Here is a 22356-nt window from a genome sequence, read left to right on the forward strand (position 1 = left end):
GTTGCCTGTATGATTGTTTTTCCTATTGCATTGCCCATAGTTATCCCCATTGTTCCTATTCTGTTGAAGTTCAAAATCACCATTTTGACCCTCATTGAAGTTACCACTATCTCTGTTTCTGTAATTGTTACCATTGTGATCTATATCATTATGATTATTATGGTACATGTTTCTTTCTACTGCCCTATCCAGCCTGTCAATATATTTCACTAACTGTTCAAGGCAATTGTCAGGTCTGTGTACCAAATCAACCTCTCTGGTAATTTCCTTTTGAAGGCATCAATAAAGTCATTTTGTCAAATGGCCTGTCAAGGTGTGCTAATTTCTTAAGCTGATTCTTACAGAACTCTTTCAGGGCACCATCCCTATTCCCATAACTTGGACCATTCAGAATGTCACTTTTAATTCTCCCTTATTCAACTTCTGACCAAAATTTACTTAAAAGACTTTTTTCAAAACTTTGATATGCATCCCATTGACTTAAATTTAGATTGACCCAAGCAGAGCTTCACCTTCAAGACATCTTTTAACAAATTTAATCTTTTGATCCTCACTCATGCCCAACACAAAACTATCTCCACAGTGGTGTAGAAAATCCACTGAATGTAAATTGTCTGATGGAAAACTTTTGATTGGAATGTTCGACCACGCAATATCATTATTTGAATAAAGATTTTTGTTAATACAATTTTCCTGAACTACTGAAATTTTTTGATCTAAAACATTTACATTAGTTAGCATACTGTTTCCAACATTTAATATTTTTTGATCTAAACTACTAAAGTTCTGTTCCATTTTTTCCTCTATGTCTTTCTGCTGACCTCTGACATCATCAACATTCTTTGTTTGTTATGCAGATTGGGCCATGAACGCGTTTCCCAAAACAATAAATTTATGTTCTAATACATCATCTTCTTCATTCACACTTTTTAAAGTGTATGATAAGCCTTTTTTAGATCCAAAACCTGCTGACTAAGTTGGTATATTTGGTATTGTACCCTGTCCATTTTATCATTGTTTTCAGCTCATATTTGTGTTAACCGATCAGTAACTGCACAACATCAGTTTTAACTGTTTCTTTGCTAATTACACTTTCACTAGGTTCAAACATGTCTAGGTTACGTCCTACAGCTTTCACTTAATCACTAAAACCTTCATCTCTATTCATTTTACTAGCAATCACATGAGTCACAAAACAAACCAAAACAAAACAATTACTTCATAAATACTTTGTATTTATATTTTTTTCTTATTGATGTCCCTCATTGTAGTAGTAAAGTCCTGTTTCAATTCATCCGATCCATCACTGGTAATATTATCTTGTCACTGTTGATACGACTTTGTTGGGCAGTTCTCAGGTCTCCTTTTGTTGAGTGATGGTAATTTCATTTATATATAAACTGTAAATGAGACAAATCCAAAACCCATTCTTCTTCTGCAACAGACAAAAATTCTTTATCACTCAGCAGATCATGGCTGACGTCCACACTTGTAAACTTACCTTCCCACATGTCACCATTAAATTTCTCTTTATCTCTTCATTATTTTCAAATGCTTCAAGAGGGGTAAGATATACAAAAGAAAAACGTTTTACTTATCTTCTTTTTCTCTTCTTGTTGGCTCCAAGTCTTGTGTCTACGGGTACAATCTTGTGACTGAAATTTTGATTTAATGTTGTGGGTTCCTGATGACTAAATAACTGATGAAGACTTGCCTATATATTTCTTGAATTTTATTCTCTGTAACATTTTTAAATATCACACAGTTTTTGCAATTTCCACTTAATATTCCAAATTACATTCTTAGCTCTGATCACATAAATATGTCTGTCTGAAACAGCATGCCTACTATTACTACATTCTGCGGTACTCATAATACTGAAAAGGCTTTACAAAGCAAAGAGTTTACAAACTTTTTTGACAAAAGAAGAATCACCACCAAGATATAACATTATTTTATAAATGAATCCAGAAATAAATTTAATAATTAGTGTTAGATTGTGCAACTAATAATATGATTTTTAAGTATGCCAGGTATTTCTAAAAGAAATTTAATTTTAGCTGTATGTACAGAGTACTAACAAATTAATTTCTTTTTATACATTTTAGCCTGAAATATAATACATCATATACAAAATCAAATTAAATTCTTTCAGTGAAACAGCCAAGAATGCTCACCTATATCAAATTCAGGATCAGCTACTTCCATAAAAAAAGGTTATGTTACGAAAGGGTGTCCCATTACAACTAGCAGCTGCCATGTTGCACACAGTTGTCTACTTGTGAGTTTTCCTTTGAGGCTATTTACAGGAGGGAGTTTATGCTTCTAATTCCCATAACAATGATGAGCTGGAGGATACACATTCAATGAGAAACCAGTACAACTGATAATAATTTGCATAAAAGGACTATGAATGTGATCAGTCGAACACAAAAGTACATCAATGGAAAGGGTGATAACTTCGATCACATATTTTGCAACAATAAATTTAATAAAGACAACATTTAAATTACACCATTCATAATGGTTAAGCCCAACATAATATACCAACTCTGCAATGGTTATATTATGTGTTTCTTTTATGTCACTCACCTTGTATAAAATTGATACATTAAAGCATTTGAAAGATCTATTAGAGAATATCTATAGTACCTCTGCTTCTATTCAGCAAGTCAATACATGAGCTGCAATAAATATAATTTGTAATTTACTTTTCTTAAATACATATAATTTGTAGCTTTTGTAATTTATATCATGTAGGCCTATTTATAATCTTGATTACTGTTTTTTTTGTAAATAATAAAGCCCAGTACCATTTTATATATTGTACTACATATTATCAAAGGCTAAATAAATAAATAACTCAATTATCAATCAGTTCAGTCAATAAGGAGTATGATACTGACCAACTCACTTGGGTGGAAATAAATGAGGTTAATCTGCCAGGGCTGAGGATGGAATACAGTTTCTTTTGTGAAATTCACAACATTAGCAATGCATTGTGATCTGCACTGGATAAACAGTTAAGGGCCCATTGTCTTTCACTAGAGTCTTTCAAGGAACTGAGGAACTGGAATGTTTTCTTTGTAAGAGAGATTCTGAATGAAACATATTTGGCTAGTGAAAGGACAATGCATAACTTTTCATTGGTTATCATAGCAGAAACTTATTGAAAGATCTCTCATAAAGCCTAAGGAGTTTTTGATCATATCAAAATGCTGTCTGTGGCATCAAAAGTAATATCCAGACACTCACTGGTAACCACAATGTACTATAAATCCCTCAAACAAAAAACCAGGCCAGTGATTGCAAGAAAGCATAAATCACATCTGTCTACAAGATGGGTAGCCAGCGGCAGTTGCTGTGTTAGAGCACAAGAGCATGTGGACACTCTAACTTTCAATACCTTCTAGATTTATTGATTATTTTTCTTTGAATGCTGTTAAACGTAACATAGATGTTGCAATCTGAAAGACAGAGCACTTAAATCTACCTTGCTACTGCTACTCTAGACTTCATAAAACTTGGCATCAGGTTCGTGAACACACCACCAGTTGTGCATGTATTAAGAAGCTTTTGTGCATGTCCCTTACAGACCAAATACATACAGATCTGGTAAAAAATATGCATGGTTCACTATGTACTCAGATAGCCCTTGCCACTCAACTAGAAGTTTATGTCAGTGCCACCAGGTTGTATCACACTGTGGTAGACTTTTAACCCGTTCGCATAGATCCTGGTAGATGATTACACATTCCTCAGATATGCTAATTCCCTCACTATATACTGCAGTAAAATTAGATTGGACATCAGTATATGTTAAAGCTGTACTGACAGGAATCCTATTTTGTGGGTTACTGAATGAGTTGTAGTATACTAAGCTATGAATTTTATCATGCAGTAATCCATTTAAGTCACAAGGGCCTAAAGCACATCACCGTCAATTATGAGATTGTAGCATTTGTTCATGCTTCTGAAATCTGTTGATCTTATGGTAAGTCAGATTTATCAATGCTGTAGGCCCACATTGTATACATCAAGATTTACAAAAAGCTTTATCACTGGTTTCTCTGATATTCGTTTAAATGTGGGATCAACAGCAGTGTGCTTTAGGCCCTTATCGATCTCAGCACCTCATTTGTGTTCTAATTGAGTCATCATGTTAGTAGACATTATTACTTAAGTTTAATCATTTCCACAAATGGCAGTTTGTCTCTGGAGTTGGTTGTTTATTGCAAGGAAATTGGCTTTCATGTGCAGTGTAAACATTCTCATTCTGGGAACAGAAAAGTAAATTACCATGAAAAGTTAGCTGCAAAGCTCTGAGAATAGATCCTTTGATTGAGGGAGTGACAAAATCAAATAAGCTTCACTACAAGCAAACATTTAACAAGGAAATGTACAGTTACCCCTAGTTGTTGTGTGGATTCAGCGTAAGAATATCTGATTTTCAGCCTGGAAGTAAATTCATGAACATCCCCAGGGGGGCCACAGTTCTTTCGTGAGTTCGTTCATGGCACACATGGTGTTGGGAGCTATTGGAGCCAATTCTTCCTTCTGTGACTACACTTTCTTCACCCTGCCATTCCTCCCTATCCTTGCTCCTTTCCTGTTGCCCTCTCCTTCCCCTCTCCTGGTGTTCTGACTTACATCAACCTGGCTATCCATCTAGTTTCCTGTATTGCTTGTAATTCTGTTCCTTCTGTCTGTTCTTCCATCCTTTCTGGCATTTATGTCCCTGCTTGATGTTTGACCTCCACTTCAAAATCTCCTGTTTTTAGTGTGGGCCATTTGGGGAAGAACTCCCTCCCTAACATCTATGGTGTGGATTCCTCTCCCCCCTTCCTTCCCCTCTCCCTTTCCCACTAGAGCCGCCTTCCACCCTGCTAGGTCACCAGCACATGTAGCCAGCCCAAGTGGTAGGGCTGTTACGTAACCATATGGCTCAGCCCCCTGACAACACAGGGATCACACTACTGATACCTGAGCTGTTCCCTCCACATGTATGTCAAGGAGTGGTTGCCTGTCTCCTTGGAGCATTGGATCTTCTGGCAGCAGCTGCCTTGGCAGACAGCCCTTGGTGTGGCTGGGTGGTGCCCATGGTCAGAGTAGGTGATATCTTGGTGAATGAAGCATATCAAGCTGTAAAAATCTGGCTGTCTCTTCGAGTGGTGGAGGATCATTGAATGCTGCTTCATATGACCTGACAACCTTTCCTTCCCTGTCTACACCATGGGAAGAGAGCCAGGCTCACTGTCTTGGGATGAAACACTTTTCCCATTACCTCGTCTGTACTGGGATGGATGGGAAAAGATTAACTGCCACAAAGCCATTGACTTTTGGTGAAAATATGGAGGACAAGTTTAGTGAAGTGGAATCTCTTAGCAAGATGTGGTCAGGCTCCCTATTGATCCAAGCTTCTTCTGCCACCTAGTCCACAGATCTTCATGCCTGTAATCATCTTGGCAATGTTCCAGTTTCTATTATTCATGACCAATCTATGAATATGGTTCAGGGAGTGATTTTTCAAACAGACCTCATTCTGCAAACTGATGAGGAACTCCAGGCTTATCTGGAGTGGCGAGGCATTCATTTTGTTCGACGTGTGCAGAAGAAGGGTCACAAAGACAACTGCACTGATACTGGGACCTTCACTCTAGCTTTTGATGGGGATAATCTCCCAGAGAAGGTCAAGGTTATGTGCTGCAGAAGTGACGTGAGGGTGTATGTCCCTCCACCAGTGCGTTGCTTTTGGTCCTTGCGTTTTGCGCATATGTCTTGCCACTGTATGGTGGACTCTCTGTGTTGGTGACTGCAGACACCCATTCCATGAGGGAAGCCCCTGTGTTTTGCCACCTGTGTGTCTGTGTGTGTTAACTGTGCAGACTGCCACTACCCCCACTCACCAGATTCCCCCTTTTTTTTTTCCCAGTCTTATGACTGAATGACTGATTTAATGCGATGCGGTCTGCTACGAATTTCTCTCCTGTGCCAACCTATTCATCTCAGAGTAGCACTTCCAGCCTATACCTACATCCTCAATTACGTGCTGGATGTATTCCAATCTCTGTCTTCCTCTACAGTTTATACCCTCTACAGCTCCCTCTAGTACTATGGAAGTCAGTCCCTGATGTCTTAACAAATGTCCTATCATCCTGTCCCTTCTCCTTGTCAGTGTTTCCCACAGATTCCTTTCCTCTCTAATTCTTTGTGGAACCTCCTCATTCCATATCTTATCAGTCCACCTAATTTTCAACACTTGTCTGTAGCACCACATCTCAGATGCTTTGATTCTCTTCTGTTCCAGCTTTCCCACAGCCCATGTTTCACTACCATGCAATGCTGTGCTCCAGACATATATTCTCAGAAATTTCTTCCTCGAATTAAGGCCTGTGTTTGATGTTAGTTGACTTTTCTTCACCAGGAATGCCCTTTTTGCTAGTGCTAGTCTGCTTATGATGTTCTGCTTGCTCTGCCATCATGGGTTATTTTGCTGCCTAGGTAGCAGAATCCTTTAACCTCATCTACTTTGTGACCATCAATCCTGACATTAAGTTTCTTGCTGTTCTCATTTCTGCTACTTTCATCTTTCTTCAATTTATTCTCAATCCATTTTCTGTACTCATTAGATGGTTCATTCCATTCAGCAGATCACATAGTTCTTTCTCACTTTCACTCAGGATAGCAATGTCATCAACAACTTGTTTCATTGATACCCTTTCACTTTGAATTTTAATTCCACTCCTGGACCTTTCTTTTATTTCCATCATTGCTTCTTTGTTTTACATGTTGAACAGTAGGGGAAAAGACTACATCCCTGTGTTACACTCTTTTTAATATGAGCATTTCACTCTTGGTCATCCACTCTCATTATTCCCTCTTGGTTCTTGTACAGCTCCCTATAGCTTACACCTATTTTTCTCAGAATTTCGAACATCTTACACTATTTTACATTGGTGAACACCTTTTCGAGATCAACAAATCCTATGAATGTGTCTTGATTTTTCTTTCATCTTGCTTCCATTATCAACCGCAATGTCAGAATTCTCTTTCTGATGGCTTTGCGTTTCCTAAAGCCAAACTGATCATTCATTCAGATCCTCAATTTTCTTTTCCATTCTTCTGCATATTATTCTTGTCAGCAACTTGGATTCATGAGCTGTTAAGCTGATTGTGTGATAGTTCTCACACTTGTCAGCACTTTTACTCTTTGGAATTGTGTGGATGATATTTTTCTGAATGCCAGGTGGTACATTGCCAGAATCATACACTCTACAGACCAAAGTGAATAACTATTTTGTTGCCACTTCCCCCTATGATTTTTGAAATTCTGATGGAATATTGTCAATCCATTTTGCCTTACTTGATCTTAAGTGCTCCAAAGCACTTTTAAATTCTGATTCTAATGCTGGATCCCTTAGCTCTTCTAAATTGACTCCTGATTGTTCTTCCATCACATCAGACAAATCTTCCTCCTCACAGAGGCTTTCAATGTATTCTTTCCACCTATCCACTACCTCCTCTGCATTTAACAATGGAATTTCTGTTGCACTCTTAATGTTACCTTTCACTGAAGATTGTTTTGACTTTCCTATATGTTGAGTCTGTCCTTCCAACAATCATTTCTTTTTCGATTTCTCCACATTTTTCATGCAGCCATTTTGTCTTAGCTTCCGTACATTTCCCATTTATTTCATTCCTCAGTGACTTGTATTTCTGTATTCCTGAATTTCCCTGAACATTTTTGTACTTCCTTCTTTCATTGATCAGCTGAAGTATTTCTTCTGTTACCCATGATTTCTTTACAGTTACCTTCTTTATACATACGTTTCTCTTTCCAGCTTCTATGATTGCCCTTTTTGGAGATGTCCATTCCTCTTCAACTGTACTGTCTATTGGACTATTCTTTATTGCATATCTACAGCCTTAGCTGCTCCCCCTTCCCAGCCAAAGAAGTGCCTCCCTTCTTCAGCACCTGCCGGTGATTGGGCTCCCTCTCAGGACACCTCTCCTCCGTGTCTTTCAGGTCAGAAGACTCCTACCACTGGACGGCTACAAGACGCATCATCTGTGTGCCTGCTCTCTCTTGGTTCCAAATCTTGCAGATGTGTGTACTCCCTCTGTGTTCTGCCCGCCTCCACTTCCAAGAGAGCAGAAGAAGAAACATAAATCCCAAGACAAGGCCTTCCTGGTGGCCCCAGAGGTGCGATTTCCCCCCTTGCAACCTGAGTCTGACATCTTATTTATGGATGTCAGCCCATTCTTGTCAGTGATGACTAATGACAAAGTGACATGATCTCCTCTCAGCTTCTTATGTCTAACCTGGACTCCTGCCACACAGTAATCCACTGGGATTGCAATGGATACTGTCATCACCTACCAGGACTCAACACTTTGTCTCCTCCTGTTCTGCATTCTGTCTTGTTCTTCGAGAAACTCCTTTCGATGATGACCACTCACCAACATTTCGTGGATATCAGGCATTCTGTTGGAACCTTGCTCCCCCAGGGATAGCATCTGGTGGGGTCTGCACTTTGGTTCGTTCTGATGTCATTAGTGACTGGACCCCCTACATACTAACCTTGAAGCAGTAGTGGTTCGAGTGCAAATGACTCCGACAATCATCATTTGCAATGTCTAACTTCCTGTAGGTAGGCCACTTCCTAATGTTCCACTGTCAACCTTAAGACAGCAACTCCCACTCCCATTTCTCCTCCTTGGGAACTTCAATGCCTACCACCCACTGTGGGGGAGTGCCACTTCAATGGATAGGGGTCTCCTAAATGGCCAAGTTGATTTCTCTCTTCTCAATGATCATTTCCCAACCACTTCAGTTCTGGTCATGGCACCTTCCCTTCTATCGATCTCACGATCTCCTTCCCTGCCCTCATGGCTTCCCTATATTGGTCATCCCATGATGACCTTTGTGACAGTGGCCATTTTCTGGTGATTCTACCATTCCCATGCTGCTGCCAGACAGACATTGGGCATTCTGCAGGACCATTGGCCTTTATATAAATCTGCTGTGCACTTTGGCACATACCTCTTGAATTCCATTGATGCAATCATGCAAAGTGTCCCTGCCACTATTCTTCATGCTGCTGGAATTTCTGTCCTCCTACCCACAGGTTCCCCTCATTGTCGATCGGTATCCAGGGTCTTCAACTGCATATGGCTCATGGGTGTTTTGCCATCACAATGGCAAGACAGTATAGATATCCCCATGCTTAAGCCCACGAAGAATCCAACATCTCTTGACAGCTACCACCCAATTAGCCTGATGAATGTACTTCATACACTGCTCGAGAGGATGGTTTGCTTCAGATTATGTTGGGTACTCAAATCTCAGGGCATTTTTGTCCCTACATCAGTGTGGCTCCTAGGCAGGATGATCTTCAACTGTCCATTTACTCAGATTGGAAACAGCCATCTGACCAGTTTTTACCCACCGCCAGCACCTTGTCACAGTCTTCTTTGGCCTACGTAAGGCATACAACATGGCTTGGTACCATCACATTTTAGTTACCCTCCTCCATGACTGGGGCTTCCATTGTCCTCTTCCAATTTTTATCCATGAGTCTTTATCTCACCAACTCTTTTGGGTTCGAGTTGGTACTTCACTCAGTGCCCCTTGGGTTCAGGAGAATGGTATCCTACAGGGTTCTGTGCTAAGTGTCACATTCTTCCTCATTGCCATCAATGGGCTTGTGACCTCTGTTGGGCCTCTGGTTACTCCAGCATTGTACGTCAATCATTTTTTCATCTGGTGCAGTTCCCACTTGGTAGCATCTGCTGAGTTCCAGCTCCAAGACACCATCCGATGGGCCTCTATGTTGGCCTCCCGTGGCTTCCAGTTTTCTCCCTCCAAAAGATGGGTTATGCATGTTTGTCATCAACCCACAGTACACCCTGATCCAGAACTTTATTTAGGTGACCGATTCCTTGATTTTGTAGCACAGCCCATTTCTTGGGCCTTATTTTTGATAACAAGCTAACATGGCTGCCCCACATTCAGCACCTAAAGACTACATGTATGTGGAAGCTTAACACTCTCTGCCCCCTGGTCTATACATCTTGGAGTGCAGAACATTCCACTCTTCTTCATCTTTACCATACTTTGGTCTTGTCCAGACTGGATTATAGTAGTCAGGTTTATGGCTCAGCACCTCCTTCCAGTCTGAAATTGCTTGACCATGTTCACCATTGTAGGATTTGTCTGGCTATTTGTCCCTTTCCCCATAAGCCTATTGATAGTCTCTCAGACACAGGGGTTCCCCTTCTACACATACGATGGAGCCAATACCTGGTTTCTTATGCAATCGCCATTCACCTGTTCCCTGACTGTCCCAAGTACCCTGTGCTCTTTTCCAATGAGGGATGTCTCGCTCCTGACACCCACCCATGGGTGAGATTGCAGGTTAGCATGCATCTCACTTGCCTCTTTCAGGATCTCCATTTCCACTCACTGGACTGCACCCTGTGTCTTTCCTCCCATACCCCAACTTGGATGGTGCCTAGACCATGGGTTAGGAATGATCTATTCCAGGGTCCTAAGATCTCTTTGCTCCTGTGGTTTTCTGGCATCTTGTATGTGCCATTCTTGCAGAGTTCCAAGGTGTCACCATTTTTTACACTGATGGTTCTAAGACAATTGATAAGGTGCAATATGCTTTCATGACTCCTACTGATTAAGAATACAATTTATTGCCAGGATCATGTAGTGTGTTCACAGAAGAGTCCTCCTTTTTTTTTCAGGCCTCCCTCCACAGTGTTTTAATTTGTTCAGACTCAATGAGCAGCCTGCAGGCTATCGACCAATGCTACTCTCACCGCCCTTTGGTCTCTGCTATCCATGGCCTTCTCTCTGCCCTGTCTGTTCAGTTGGGCCCAAATCATGGATGCATCCCAGGGAATGAAGTGGCTGACCATTTGGCTAGAGAAGCAGATACTTACTCCCATTTCCTTTCATGATTCCAACTGAGGATATGCATATCTACATCAAATCTCTCTTTGCCCAAAAATGGAAAGACATCTCGTGCACTATGGCTCATAGTAATAAACTCTGCACTATCAAGGAGTCTACTACAGTTTGACACTCTTCCTTCTGCTTCTCTCAGAAGGAGTCAACTGTTATATGTCATCTATGCATTGATCATACCAGGCTCACCCATTGTTTTCTCCTACATAATGACCCACACCCACAGTGTGGTTGTGGAGCCAGACTGACAGTATCCCACATATTGGTGGAATGTCCATTTCTTTTGCCCCTTCATGCTAAGTATAATCTTCCTGATCTCCTAAATTTAATATTACCAGATGATTCATGAATGTTTGAACTGGTCCTCAGTTTTCTCCATGAAAGTGGTTTTAACTTCCAGATATAGGTATGGTTGTGGTTGGGACCTCTTTCCCAGTCTTCTCAGTATGGAGCCCCATGACCACTCCCTCTTTTTTCCAGTTTTTAGATGTTATCTCATCTTTTATGCCTTTTAGTGTGGGTGTTTAATCTGCATTATTTTATAATTTGACTCCCTCAACTGGATCCGTTCACTTTTTGCAGATCTTCTTTCTTCTGTGACTAACTTCAGAATCACAGGATTGATGACCTCGCTGTTTGGACCCAAAACCCCTCTCTATCAATCAATCAATAAGTAGTATGAAGCTAATAGTAGTATCATTGTACAGGTCTCCCAATGGTATTAGCTGTGTGTTCTTAGAAAAAAAACTTGACGTTCTTTTACGTACACTAACTGAGAAAAGATTTAACAACTATGACATTATAATAGTTGGTGGTGATCTTAATTCTGATTTTGACATGTCAACTGACAAGTGCAGTGTTAGTGATTTGAAAAACCTACTACAACAGTTCAATCTACAGTGTGTTAACTCTAAACCTACTAGGGAACAAGTGTGCTTAGACAATATATTTGTTAATTTTAAATGTTGCCAAGCCTATTGTGATGTAACAATGTTTTTCTTTTCTGACCACAAATCAGTGTCCCTAATATATGCTAACAGGGCCAGCTCAGTCAGTTTTAGTGGTGACATGGCCAATTCAAAAATGGTGATCACTAGACCAGCAGGCCAATGGAAAAATTGACAAGTTCAGGAAAACACTTGTAGATAGAGATCGATTCTGCCAGAGAAATGATGGTAATCTTTTTCTGTCAAATAATGAGTCAGTTAGATAAATTTTGAATGTTTCTTTAACTCATTTCTGCAAATATTTAATCATGGTATTCCCATTAGGAAATGTAAAGCAACAGACAGAGGTTGTAAAAAGACGGTGTCAAAAATGAAAAATTCTTGGTACACTCAAACACTGTCTGGTATAAAAGATCAGGTTATGATGCTGCTAGGTATGTACAATAGTACTAAGTCTGGTAATTCAAAATCTCTGTATGTAGGATGGAGAAATGATTATAAAAAAGCAGTTACTGAAGTGAAAAAGTCACACAATGCCTAGAACATTGAGACTTCCAACAATAAATGCAGAGCTGCTTGGACTCTCATAAGTAGTGTTTCCAAACAATCACATAAGGTCAAAATCAGTATCTCTCCACAAGAGTTTAAAAATGATTATTTTATTAAATCTATCAAAAAAGTAAGCAATGGCATCAATAGAGCTGATGCAAGTACATCAGAACTCTTAGAAAAAAAATTATCATGGTTCACCCTACAATAATATTCTCACTTTCTCTGAGGCTACACTTAGTCAAAAATAGTAAAGAACTTTAAGTCATTAGATAGTGCTGATATTTATGACATGTCTTGCAATTTGCTGAAGAAAGTCATTAATTCCATTATTTATCCATTGACTCATGGCATAAATAAATGTTTATCAGAAGGATACTTTCCAGAGATGCTGAATTGGTGATTCCTGTGTATACAAAGAGTGACAAAAACAACCCTGTAAGTTTTGGAGCAATATCAGTAGTTCCAGTGGTGGCTAAAATAATAGAATATATCATTTACCACCAGTTGTCTGCTCATTTTGAAAAACTTGGAATTTTTAATCTAGCATAGTATGGATTTGGAAAAAGACATCAACAGTAGATGCAGTAGACGCTGCAATTAAATATGTTCTCAAAGTGCTTGAGGAGAAGGGATTTGCTCATGTCACATTCTGTGACCTGAGTAAAGTATTTGACTATGTAGGACATGACATACTTCTACAGAAACTTCATTTTAATGGCATCAGGGAGAACAGAATAAAACTAGTAAAGTCTTATCTCCAAAACCATAGGCAAGTCTACCGAGATTCAAACTATCTTGGGAGTTCTGCAGAGATCTGTATTGGGACCATTTTTGTTTTTGGTAATGATCAATGGCCTACACTCATTTATAAGTTCCAATACAGTGCTGTTTGCAGATGACATTACCTTCTTAAACTACAACAATACCCTAAAGAAGTTAAAAGATTCTGCTGACAATACACTTGCCTGAGTGTCATATTGTTTCAGGTAAAATGGGTTTGTCCTGAATGAGAACAAAACATAAAAAATGGTATTTCATGTAAGGCACAAAAGTCCTTTTAATGATACCTGTTATATAAAGATCTTGGGGGTATACCTGGATGACAAATTTGTCCTGGGAGCAACACATAAAATACATTAGTGTTAAATTATCCAAAGTAATTATTAAGATGTGTTATGAAATGTGTACCAGAAGCTTATGTTAAAAGCATCTTACTTTGTACTTTTTCAAAGTACCCTGTCATATGGGCTTATTCTCTGTGGAAACTTAAGCCATGTTCAAAACATATTACTTCTGCAGAAGAAAACAATCAGAGTCATTACAAGCTCTCAGCATAAAGCACATTGTAAACCCTTGTACCCTGAATGTAAAATCATGACTATTATAAATCTGTATATATGCCAAATGTTAACCTATACAAAAAAGAATCTACACAAAGTAAAAAGTAGAAATAATGTTCTTGGTCACAATGAAAGAAATAATAATTCCATACATATGTCATACTATAGATTATCAAGGCAATCAATAGCTATGAGCCAGCAGGCCACAAACTATTTATTAAGCTTCAGCAGAAGGTACAAGACCTTCCAGAGTATGAATTTTGGGAAAAAAATTAAATAAATGGCTTGTTTCCAACCTCTTCTGTGAATTAAAAGAATTTTTTGACTGCAACATGGGATTGTAAGCTAACAACTGACATGGCCAAACAGTTCCATTTGCTAATGTAATGATTGTGCTATATGAATAAAAAAATTGTCTACTGGTGTAAAGGCCTAATGACAATAAAATTATCTTATCTTATCTTAATCAAATTCATGATCTAATACATCTGTTAGGGATCTTGTAGAATTGTCTGAAAAAATGGAAAAGAATGAAAACTCCAACTTACACAAAAATGTGAAACAGAGTTGCAAAAGCTTACACATTATTTCATTATTGCCCTAAAGTGTACTTAATTATGTACATAACAACAAAATTCTACAAAACAATTCTTTGTATTGTCAGATAAGTCTTGCATCTTATTATTATTAGCATTATTATTGGCAGTGACTGTAATTGTGTAAACTTGTTGAAAAGTGCAACTGTTATACAACAGAGACTATTAATTTCACACTTTCAAATTTATCCAAATTTAAACATTTTGTGAACACTCTGAATGAATATTCAAAAGCTGCCATTGTGGGTAGCAAAAGTAATCCATATGACTACCATCCATTGTCCATGACATCCCTTTGTTGGAGAACCTTAGAATAAATTCTGATTGTAAATTTGACGTGGAACCTTGAACAGGATGACCTCTTCCGGGAAAACCAGCACTGATTTCAAAAGCTTGATCATGTGATACTTTACTTGTGCTTTTGTCACATGACAGCCTAAAATCCATGGATCAAGGAAGTCAGGCAGATAAGTATTTGACTAGGAGTCAGACCAATGATTATTATCAAAAATATGACTGGATAGGGCGTATGTGAAATATGTGATATGACTGAGAATTTCTTAGCAAAGAGGATACAGTATCATGTCTTGGACATATGTGGTAGTAATTTGAGGTGTGCCCCAGGGAAGTCTATTGGAATGCTTTCTGTTCATGTTTCATATTAATGATCCCACAGATAACAGTAATAGTAATGTCAGACTTTTCACAGATGATGTAGTGACCTGCCATAAAGTACTGCCTGAAAAATGTACAAATATTCAATCAGACCTTCACAAGGTTTCAAAGAGTAGTAAAGATTATCAACTTTCTCTAAATAGTTCAGAAACATTAAATTTTGCATGTCACAAAACAAAAGAACTTAGTTTTCAAAATTTATGCAAAGAATGAGAACTTTAATGGTGATGAGTGGGAGGGTAAGATTACAAGTGGTGGCATCAGCAGTGATCTGTTGGCTGACAGTGAAGTTTTGTTTGTTGCAGAAGAAGAAAGGACAATTGTATGTCATTTACAGTTTGTAATATACATGTGGAAACTCCAGTCACCTTAAGAAAGAAAACCAGAGAGCTGCGCAACCAAGTTGTATCAACAGTGATGAATATTTCATATGATATTGACAATGATGGACCAGATCAATTGAAAGAGGACTTGACAACCATGAGGAAGGACATCAGAAAAGATAAGTACAAATCATTTGTGAAATCAATTTTTCTTGGTGGACTTGTGTGAATAGAGATAGAGATAGTGGTGATGTAGATGTGAAAACTGTAGGACCCAGCCAAGACACGTTTTATCCAAGTGAAAGTGTAGTCAGCAAAGAGACAGTGAAAACAGATATTTTGCAGTTGATTTTAGTAAAATTAGAGGAAATGAAGATGGGCAATAATAGCAAATTTAATGCAGTGATACAGTATTTAGTATTGGAAATAATGTAAATTTTCTAGATCAAAAAATTTAATTCACATTAATCTGTATTCAAACATGGTATTGCACGGTCCAACATCCCAATCAAAAGTTTTCCATCAGACAATTTACATCCAGTGGATTTTCTACACCAGTGTAGAGATAGTTTTGTGTCAGTCATGAGCGATGACCAAAAGGTGTCTTGAAGGTGAAGCTCTGTCATGGGTAAATCTAAATTTAAGTCTGTGGGAGACATATCAAAGTTCGAAAAAAAGTTTTTTAAATAAATTTTGGTCACAAGCTGAACAAGGGAGAATTAAAAGTGAATTACTGAACAGTCCAAATTATAGGAATAAGGATAGTACCCTGAAAGAAATTTGTAAGAGTAAACTTAAGAAATTAGCACACCTTGAAAGGCCATGTGATGAAACGACATAAATTGATGCACTAAAAAGGAGATCATCAGAAAAGTTGCAGTGGTATTTAGTACATGGACCTGACAATTGTCTAGAACATTTTTTATGATATGTAGAGAGGCTGGATAGGGCAGTAGAAAAAAACATGTACCATAATAATGGAAATGATAGAGATCACAATGGTAACAACTACAGAAACAGAGATAGTGGTAGCTTTAATCGAGGTCAACATGGTAATAGAGACAGAAACTTTGAACATCAGCAGAATAGGAACAGTGGAGGTAACTATAGGCAATAAATAGGAGAAACAATCACAGAGGCAATTATCTGGAAAACGGTGGTCCACCTCAATGAAGGTCCACAGTTTTGGGGTGACGAGGCACAAGTACAGGACCCAAGATTACATGTACATTTAGACAATAATAATAGTACTACTGATGTAGCACAGGTATATGAAGTTGATCAGAAGGAACATCAGATTTCTCATTTATGTTTTGATCAAAAGTTTTAGAATACTGTGTTTAATTACAATGATGTACATACAAACGACAAACCAGAATGTGGGAGAAATGATAATTTTGATGTAGTGTGTATTAATGATTTCTTCTCTTGGTCAGAAAACAGTGTCATTGATATATGCAAAACAGGTGATGACTGTATTGGATTTGAAATAGGTGGTATTTTTTATACAGATGTGAATGAGAGCTGAGAAATGACTGCAGCTGGTAAGCCTGAGGCTGGTAGCTTATTGCAAATGAATGTGGGTGAGGAATGTGACTTTGATGGTGATGAGACGTTGTGTTGTTACTGATGTTATTGATGGTGTAGTTTTGGAGGATAATGACAATGATGATGATGATGATGATGATGATGATGATGATGATGAGTATCAGGATTTTGTGAAGTTTATGAATAATGAAGTTTCAGAGTTATTTGCAAATATAGGTAAGGTAAGTGATGTTTGTGATAATGTAAGTGAGAGTCATGGAATACCAGTCCAGTCGAAGCAGTTTTTCATTAATATTATGCAGAGTAATGATCAAAACAGTAAAGGAGAGTTATGTGTAAGCCTAGAGAACAAAGGTGAAATTTTTTTGAAATTTGTTTGGGACCATGATAACATAGATAAATGTGCATTCTGGTATAAGTTAGCTGTAGTTAGTAACATTTGTGTCGATATTGGTGGAATGAAGTAAAAGAAGATCTAAGAAGGAAGTGTAATTTTGACAGTAATGTACTTCTGTAATATGGAATATTAATTGTGCTATGGAACCCATTCATTGTGTTCAATCTTTACCTGACATGTGTAGCTAAAGTAATGCTATGGTACCAGTGAAGTTGCCAAAACCTTGCAAAACAGTGTAGATGTAGCATTTGATGAAATTGAAAGTGATCTTTCACATGAAGTGTCTAATAACAGAGAATATAATTCAGATTTTGGATGTCCTTACATTAAGATTGTGGACAAACTCATGCTTAACTCTATTTTGGGTATCACTGGTCATCACCACTCTCTCTCTCTCTCTCTCTCTCTCTCTCTCTCTCTCTCTCTCTCTCTCTCTCTGTGTGTGTGTGTGTGTGTGTGTGTGTGTGTGTGTGTGTGTGTACTCAAGGATAGTGTACAACCATTGATTGAAGCTAGATGCTGTTCACAATTACTCTTTGCATATAATTGGACTTATTGATAGGATCATGGTTTTTATTCATTTTGATGTGTTGAAACTTTTTTGCTGGTTTGTACCCGGTATGGTTTGGTTTCGTGAGTCGGTCCCCACATCGTAAAACCAGGTCCAGATATTTTTCCATTATTTTGTTCTTTCTGAGTCAACACATAAGTAAATACTATGGTTTATATGGCTGATTGATTCCTACTCACGATCGAATATATGCTTCTGGCCTGTACCTGTCACCGTGAGTTTTTCAAGTCAGCTCATTTGTTGTATAATTAGGTTTTGAAGTTTTCTCTCTTCTCTTTTGAAGATCTTGAAGGTTTGATTGTACAGATCTTAACTTAAAATTTATAAATTCTAGTAATTTACATTGTCTCCATAATTATTTCTATAGCTTAGTGGTGTATGTTGTAGTTTTGACCTTGTATTATCTATCTTGTGACATTATGATCCACAGATCTGAAAATCTGAATACCATACCCTAATATATGTATAGATTATGATTTGTATAGTAGATATTTTTCTTATGTTCTCAGTATTATGTTATGTATCAGATACTTCTATAGACTCATCTGTGATCCTGGGCATCATTTTGTACACTGTTTGGCAAATCTTGTAGTCTATCACAAAATATTGTAAACATTGTCTTCAAATTTTGAGAGGGGGATATTGTAATGAGTCACTCTCCTCTAACACTTCCCTTTTTTATAGAAATAACTGATACCATGCATACTATCGATTCTTGCATAGGTTAATATTATCTTGGCTGTTTCACTGGGAGAATTCATATGATTTTCTGTATGATGTATTATATTTCAGGCTAAAATGTATAAAAAGAAATTAATGTGTTACAATTGACATCTACTAATGGTTAAAATTACTCTTCTTTCAAAAATATTTGAAATTACAAAAATATCTGGCATATTTAAAATTCATATTATTAAGTGAACAATCTAATGATAATTATTAAATTTGATTCTGGATTAATTTATAAAATAATGATATATTTTAGTGATGATTCACCTTTTGTTTTGTAAACTCTTGCTTTGTAAGTCTTTGGAATATTGAGAATACTGCAGAATGTAAGTAGTGGTGGGCATGCCTCTGAAGGAAGCACATGTGTTTTGCTAAACCTGCCAACAGTAATGTAATTATTGGTTTTGTGAATGTGTAAATTGTAAAGTCAATGTGATTTGGAAGAATGGGATAAAATAAAAAGATATTTACAGGAACCGGCAAATCTTCATCAGTTATTTAATGCAACGAGAACCAGCAATGTTGAATCAAAATTTCAGCTGTAAGAATATACCCCTTGACAAGACTTTGAGCCATTGACAGTGGCAACAAGATAATGAAGATAAGGAAATGTTATTATTTTTTATATCTTACACCTCTCGAAGCTTTTGAAAATAGTGAAGATACTAAGACAGTGAATTTAATAGTGATGTGTGGGAGGGCAAGATTACGCAGTGCAACCAAAGATGTGAACTGATGGAATCTTTGGAAATGCAAATTACATATCACAATCTAATAACCATTCTATGCTGTACAATTAGTAAAAAATCTCAGACTGCTTCTTCAAACAACTTCAGGTTAAGGTTGTATGATAAGAGAAAAATATACTGAAAATTGGTAATAAAATCATGCCAATAGCACACATTGAAACATATTGCCTCTTCCACAAGAAACTGAATAATGGAACTAGCAGTACAGCAATTATTAACATAAATATGAAGACTGGTACAGTAATAAAGTATTTCAGCACACTTTGAATACAAGTTAGTTCACCATATTGGAAATTATTCAAAGCTGCAGAGAATGATGCTTATATAGTAAAAGACAAAAGCCAGGCATCCCCTAGCAGCCCTCAAGAAAATTGAAGGCCATGCCCTCATTTATTTGTAAGATACTATAAATATTGGCATGTGGCCTCTTTGGTCCTCAATCAAAACATAAATTAGTAAAAAAAACATCCTTATTTTCAAAAATAAAAATTCAACAGACTTTCCTGTCATCTTTTGCTCCACAGTATTTTTTGTTTCAAAATGTGCTCATTGTGAGTTGGATCTTATGCCAAGTTGTTATATTAGTGGATACAAGTAAATTACACAGAGGCTTGTCAGAAATAAAACATTCACAGTTAATAATCACCTTGTGTACATGGCCATGTATGCAGTGCTGATAGATGATTCTTAAGCCTTATAAATTACAGTATACCTTCCTACCGTAAACAACTAAGCACAGCTTGGAACCTGGCCACTGGAAGGTTGAAGCACAGCAAAAACGTTCCCATATATGATGCTGGAGTAAGCACCAGTAACTCATTGAAGGCAGTGAAGGTATGTAAGGATGGCAGAAGGCAGCAGTCATTCAACAGTCATCACTTGAAAATGCCTGAGGGGCACTCAGCAGAAATCTCATGGATTTTAAACACTTAACAGTGTTGTAAGACTGAGAGAATTTGGTGTATTTTTCAAATACGTTAGAGAAACAATTACTCATGCCTTCATTATCATCTTTTTTGAGAAGGGGAATTACTGTATGAACACAATTTTCGATGGCAGTTGCTGGAATACTATCAGTGCCAGCTGAATAAGAATTTTTTAACTCTGTGAGGACTTTTGCAACATCATCTTCAGTGACTGTAGCAATGGATACTGACTATATATGTGTGTGATTTTTCTGGTCTGCTGATCAATATTTTGTGTTTGGATTATTTTTGATCAATTTTTAAGCTATGCTCATAAAGAATTTGTTGAATGTGTTCACCACAGCTTCAGTATTAGACATCAGTTAATTGTTGTGTTTAATTTCTAAATTTGTGGGTATAACTTTGTTTTTCCCTAATTCCCTTCTTATAATATTCCACAATGCTTTTACTTTGTTGTTGAATTTGACAATGTGCATCCTTCTAGTCTGCCTTATTGCTCTTCTTGTGACACATGTGCAGTGTTTATAGTATTTGGAGAACTAAAGGGAGACATTACTTTGTTTACCTAATATATGGAGAATGTTTTTATTTTTGCAGGAGGATTTTACAGCTGGTGTAATCTAGTTCTTGTTTCTCTTACTGTTATTTATGAGCACTGATTTTTGTGGAAATCCGTCTTCCGAATGATGGACTATGGTGTCAAGACATATATCAAATTTTATGTTGACATCGTTGACAGCAAACATCTCTGTCCATCTTTCTTTCCATAGGAGAACATTTAGTTTCTTTAGATTACCTTTAATGTAATACCTCTGTGAAGTTGCAGGTGGGGTTGAGCTTGAGGCATATTTGTTTATATCGATATTTTGTATAGCACTTTGTTGATGGCTGAATCTTGCATTGTACACATGTAGCATTTGGCTAAGTTTATTTCCAATTGCAAGAATTTGGTCTAAGGCTGTCTTGGATGATGGTGTTATTCTAGTGGGCTCCTGTACAAGGCCATGCAGACTGTAGATTTTGCAATGTTGAGCAATGTTTCCCTGTTTCTATTTTGGGTGAGGAGTCAATATCAAAGTCACCGCATATGACATCATGTTTCCACTGGCTGACTTTGTTTAAAACAAGTTGAATTTGAGCAGGAAAGTAAGATTACTGTAGGGGGAATGGTAAATTGTAACTACAATGAGATTTAAATTTGTAAGTATTATAGCTGCACTTTCAGAGATTTTGTCTGTTTCTGCTTCCTTTGGGGAAGGTAAGAGGGCTAGACTCAATATAATGTTCTGTGAAGATGTCAGCCCAACCATCTTCATCACTGATTTTGGAGCAGTGTTCACACAGTCTGAAATTTGGCAGTGGAAATTAACTTCATCACATTAGTGCAGAGCCAGCTCTGTAACACACACTATGGAGATATCACTGAGCTTACTGGTTAGCAAAATGTTTTTAGTCCTCAGTTTTGTTGGTTAAGGATTGGACACTGTGATAGTAAATTTTCAAATTTGTATTGAATTTATTCAGGGGGCTTGAAGTCATATTTATCACGTCACTGACATTCAGTTTAAATTCTATTGTATTTCATATACATTGACTTTGGAGCTGCTGTGCTGGTACTGTTGGTTAACCTTGGCTTCAGGCTCATCTTCTAATTGATTTTCTAACCTATTCACGTGTATAATACACTGTTGAGGAACCACAGTGCCATTTTTATGAACTGGTGCAATATTGTTTCATTGAGATGTCACCCCTTTTTTATTCCTTATTATGTTGTACAGAGAGGATAGTCTGGAGGTTGTCTCAGATTCCTGGTGAGCACTATCTATACTCATAAATGCACTGCTTAGATGCACTGCAAGTTAGTAGGGTGTCTGACTTTTTGGGGGGATCAGACTGTTTCCATTTGGTCTCTATGACTTCTTGATCCACTCTTATTTCTGCACTTCCATGATCTCCTGCAACACCATGAAGCCACAATGTAGCACCACTACGCGATTCATTGCTCCAGATTTGCAGGTGCACTGG

At 37.6% G+C, this 22356-nt stretch overlaps 1 protein-coding gene and 1 long non-coding RNA gene across 2 annotated transcripts in view; both read right to left on the minus strand.

The window, feature by feature from the left end:
* LOC126341482 (uncharacterized) overlaps positions 1–22356 on the minus strand; it is a 159672-nt gene that overhangs the window by 7398 nt on the left and 129918 nt on the right. The gene's annotated exons all lie outside the window — the stretch shown is intronic.
* The window catches only part of LOC126341466 (uncharacterized), a 49001-nt gene continuing 27856 nt past the window's right edge, over positions 1212–22356 (minus strand). Inside the window, exon 3 of the mRNA XM_050001776.1 lies at positions 1212–1435. Within this exon, the coding sequence (XP_049857733.1) occupies positions 1355–1435 (81 nt within the window). The 3' untranslated portion in view covers positions 1212–1354. The remainder of the gene's footprint in view (positions 1436–22356) is intronic.

The sequence above is a fragment of the Schistocerca gregaria genome, chromosome 1 (genome assembly GCF_023897955.1).
Source record: "Schistocerca gregaria isolate iqSchGreg1 chromosome 1, iqSchGreg1.2, whole genome shotgun sequence".
Classification (NCBI taxonomy): Eukaryota; Metazoa; Arthropoda; class Insecta; order Orthoptera; family Acrididae; genus Schistocerca; species Schistocerca gregaria.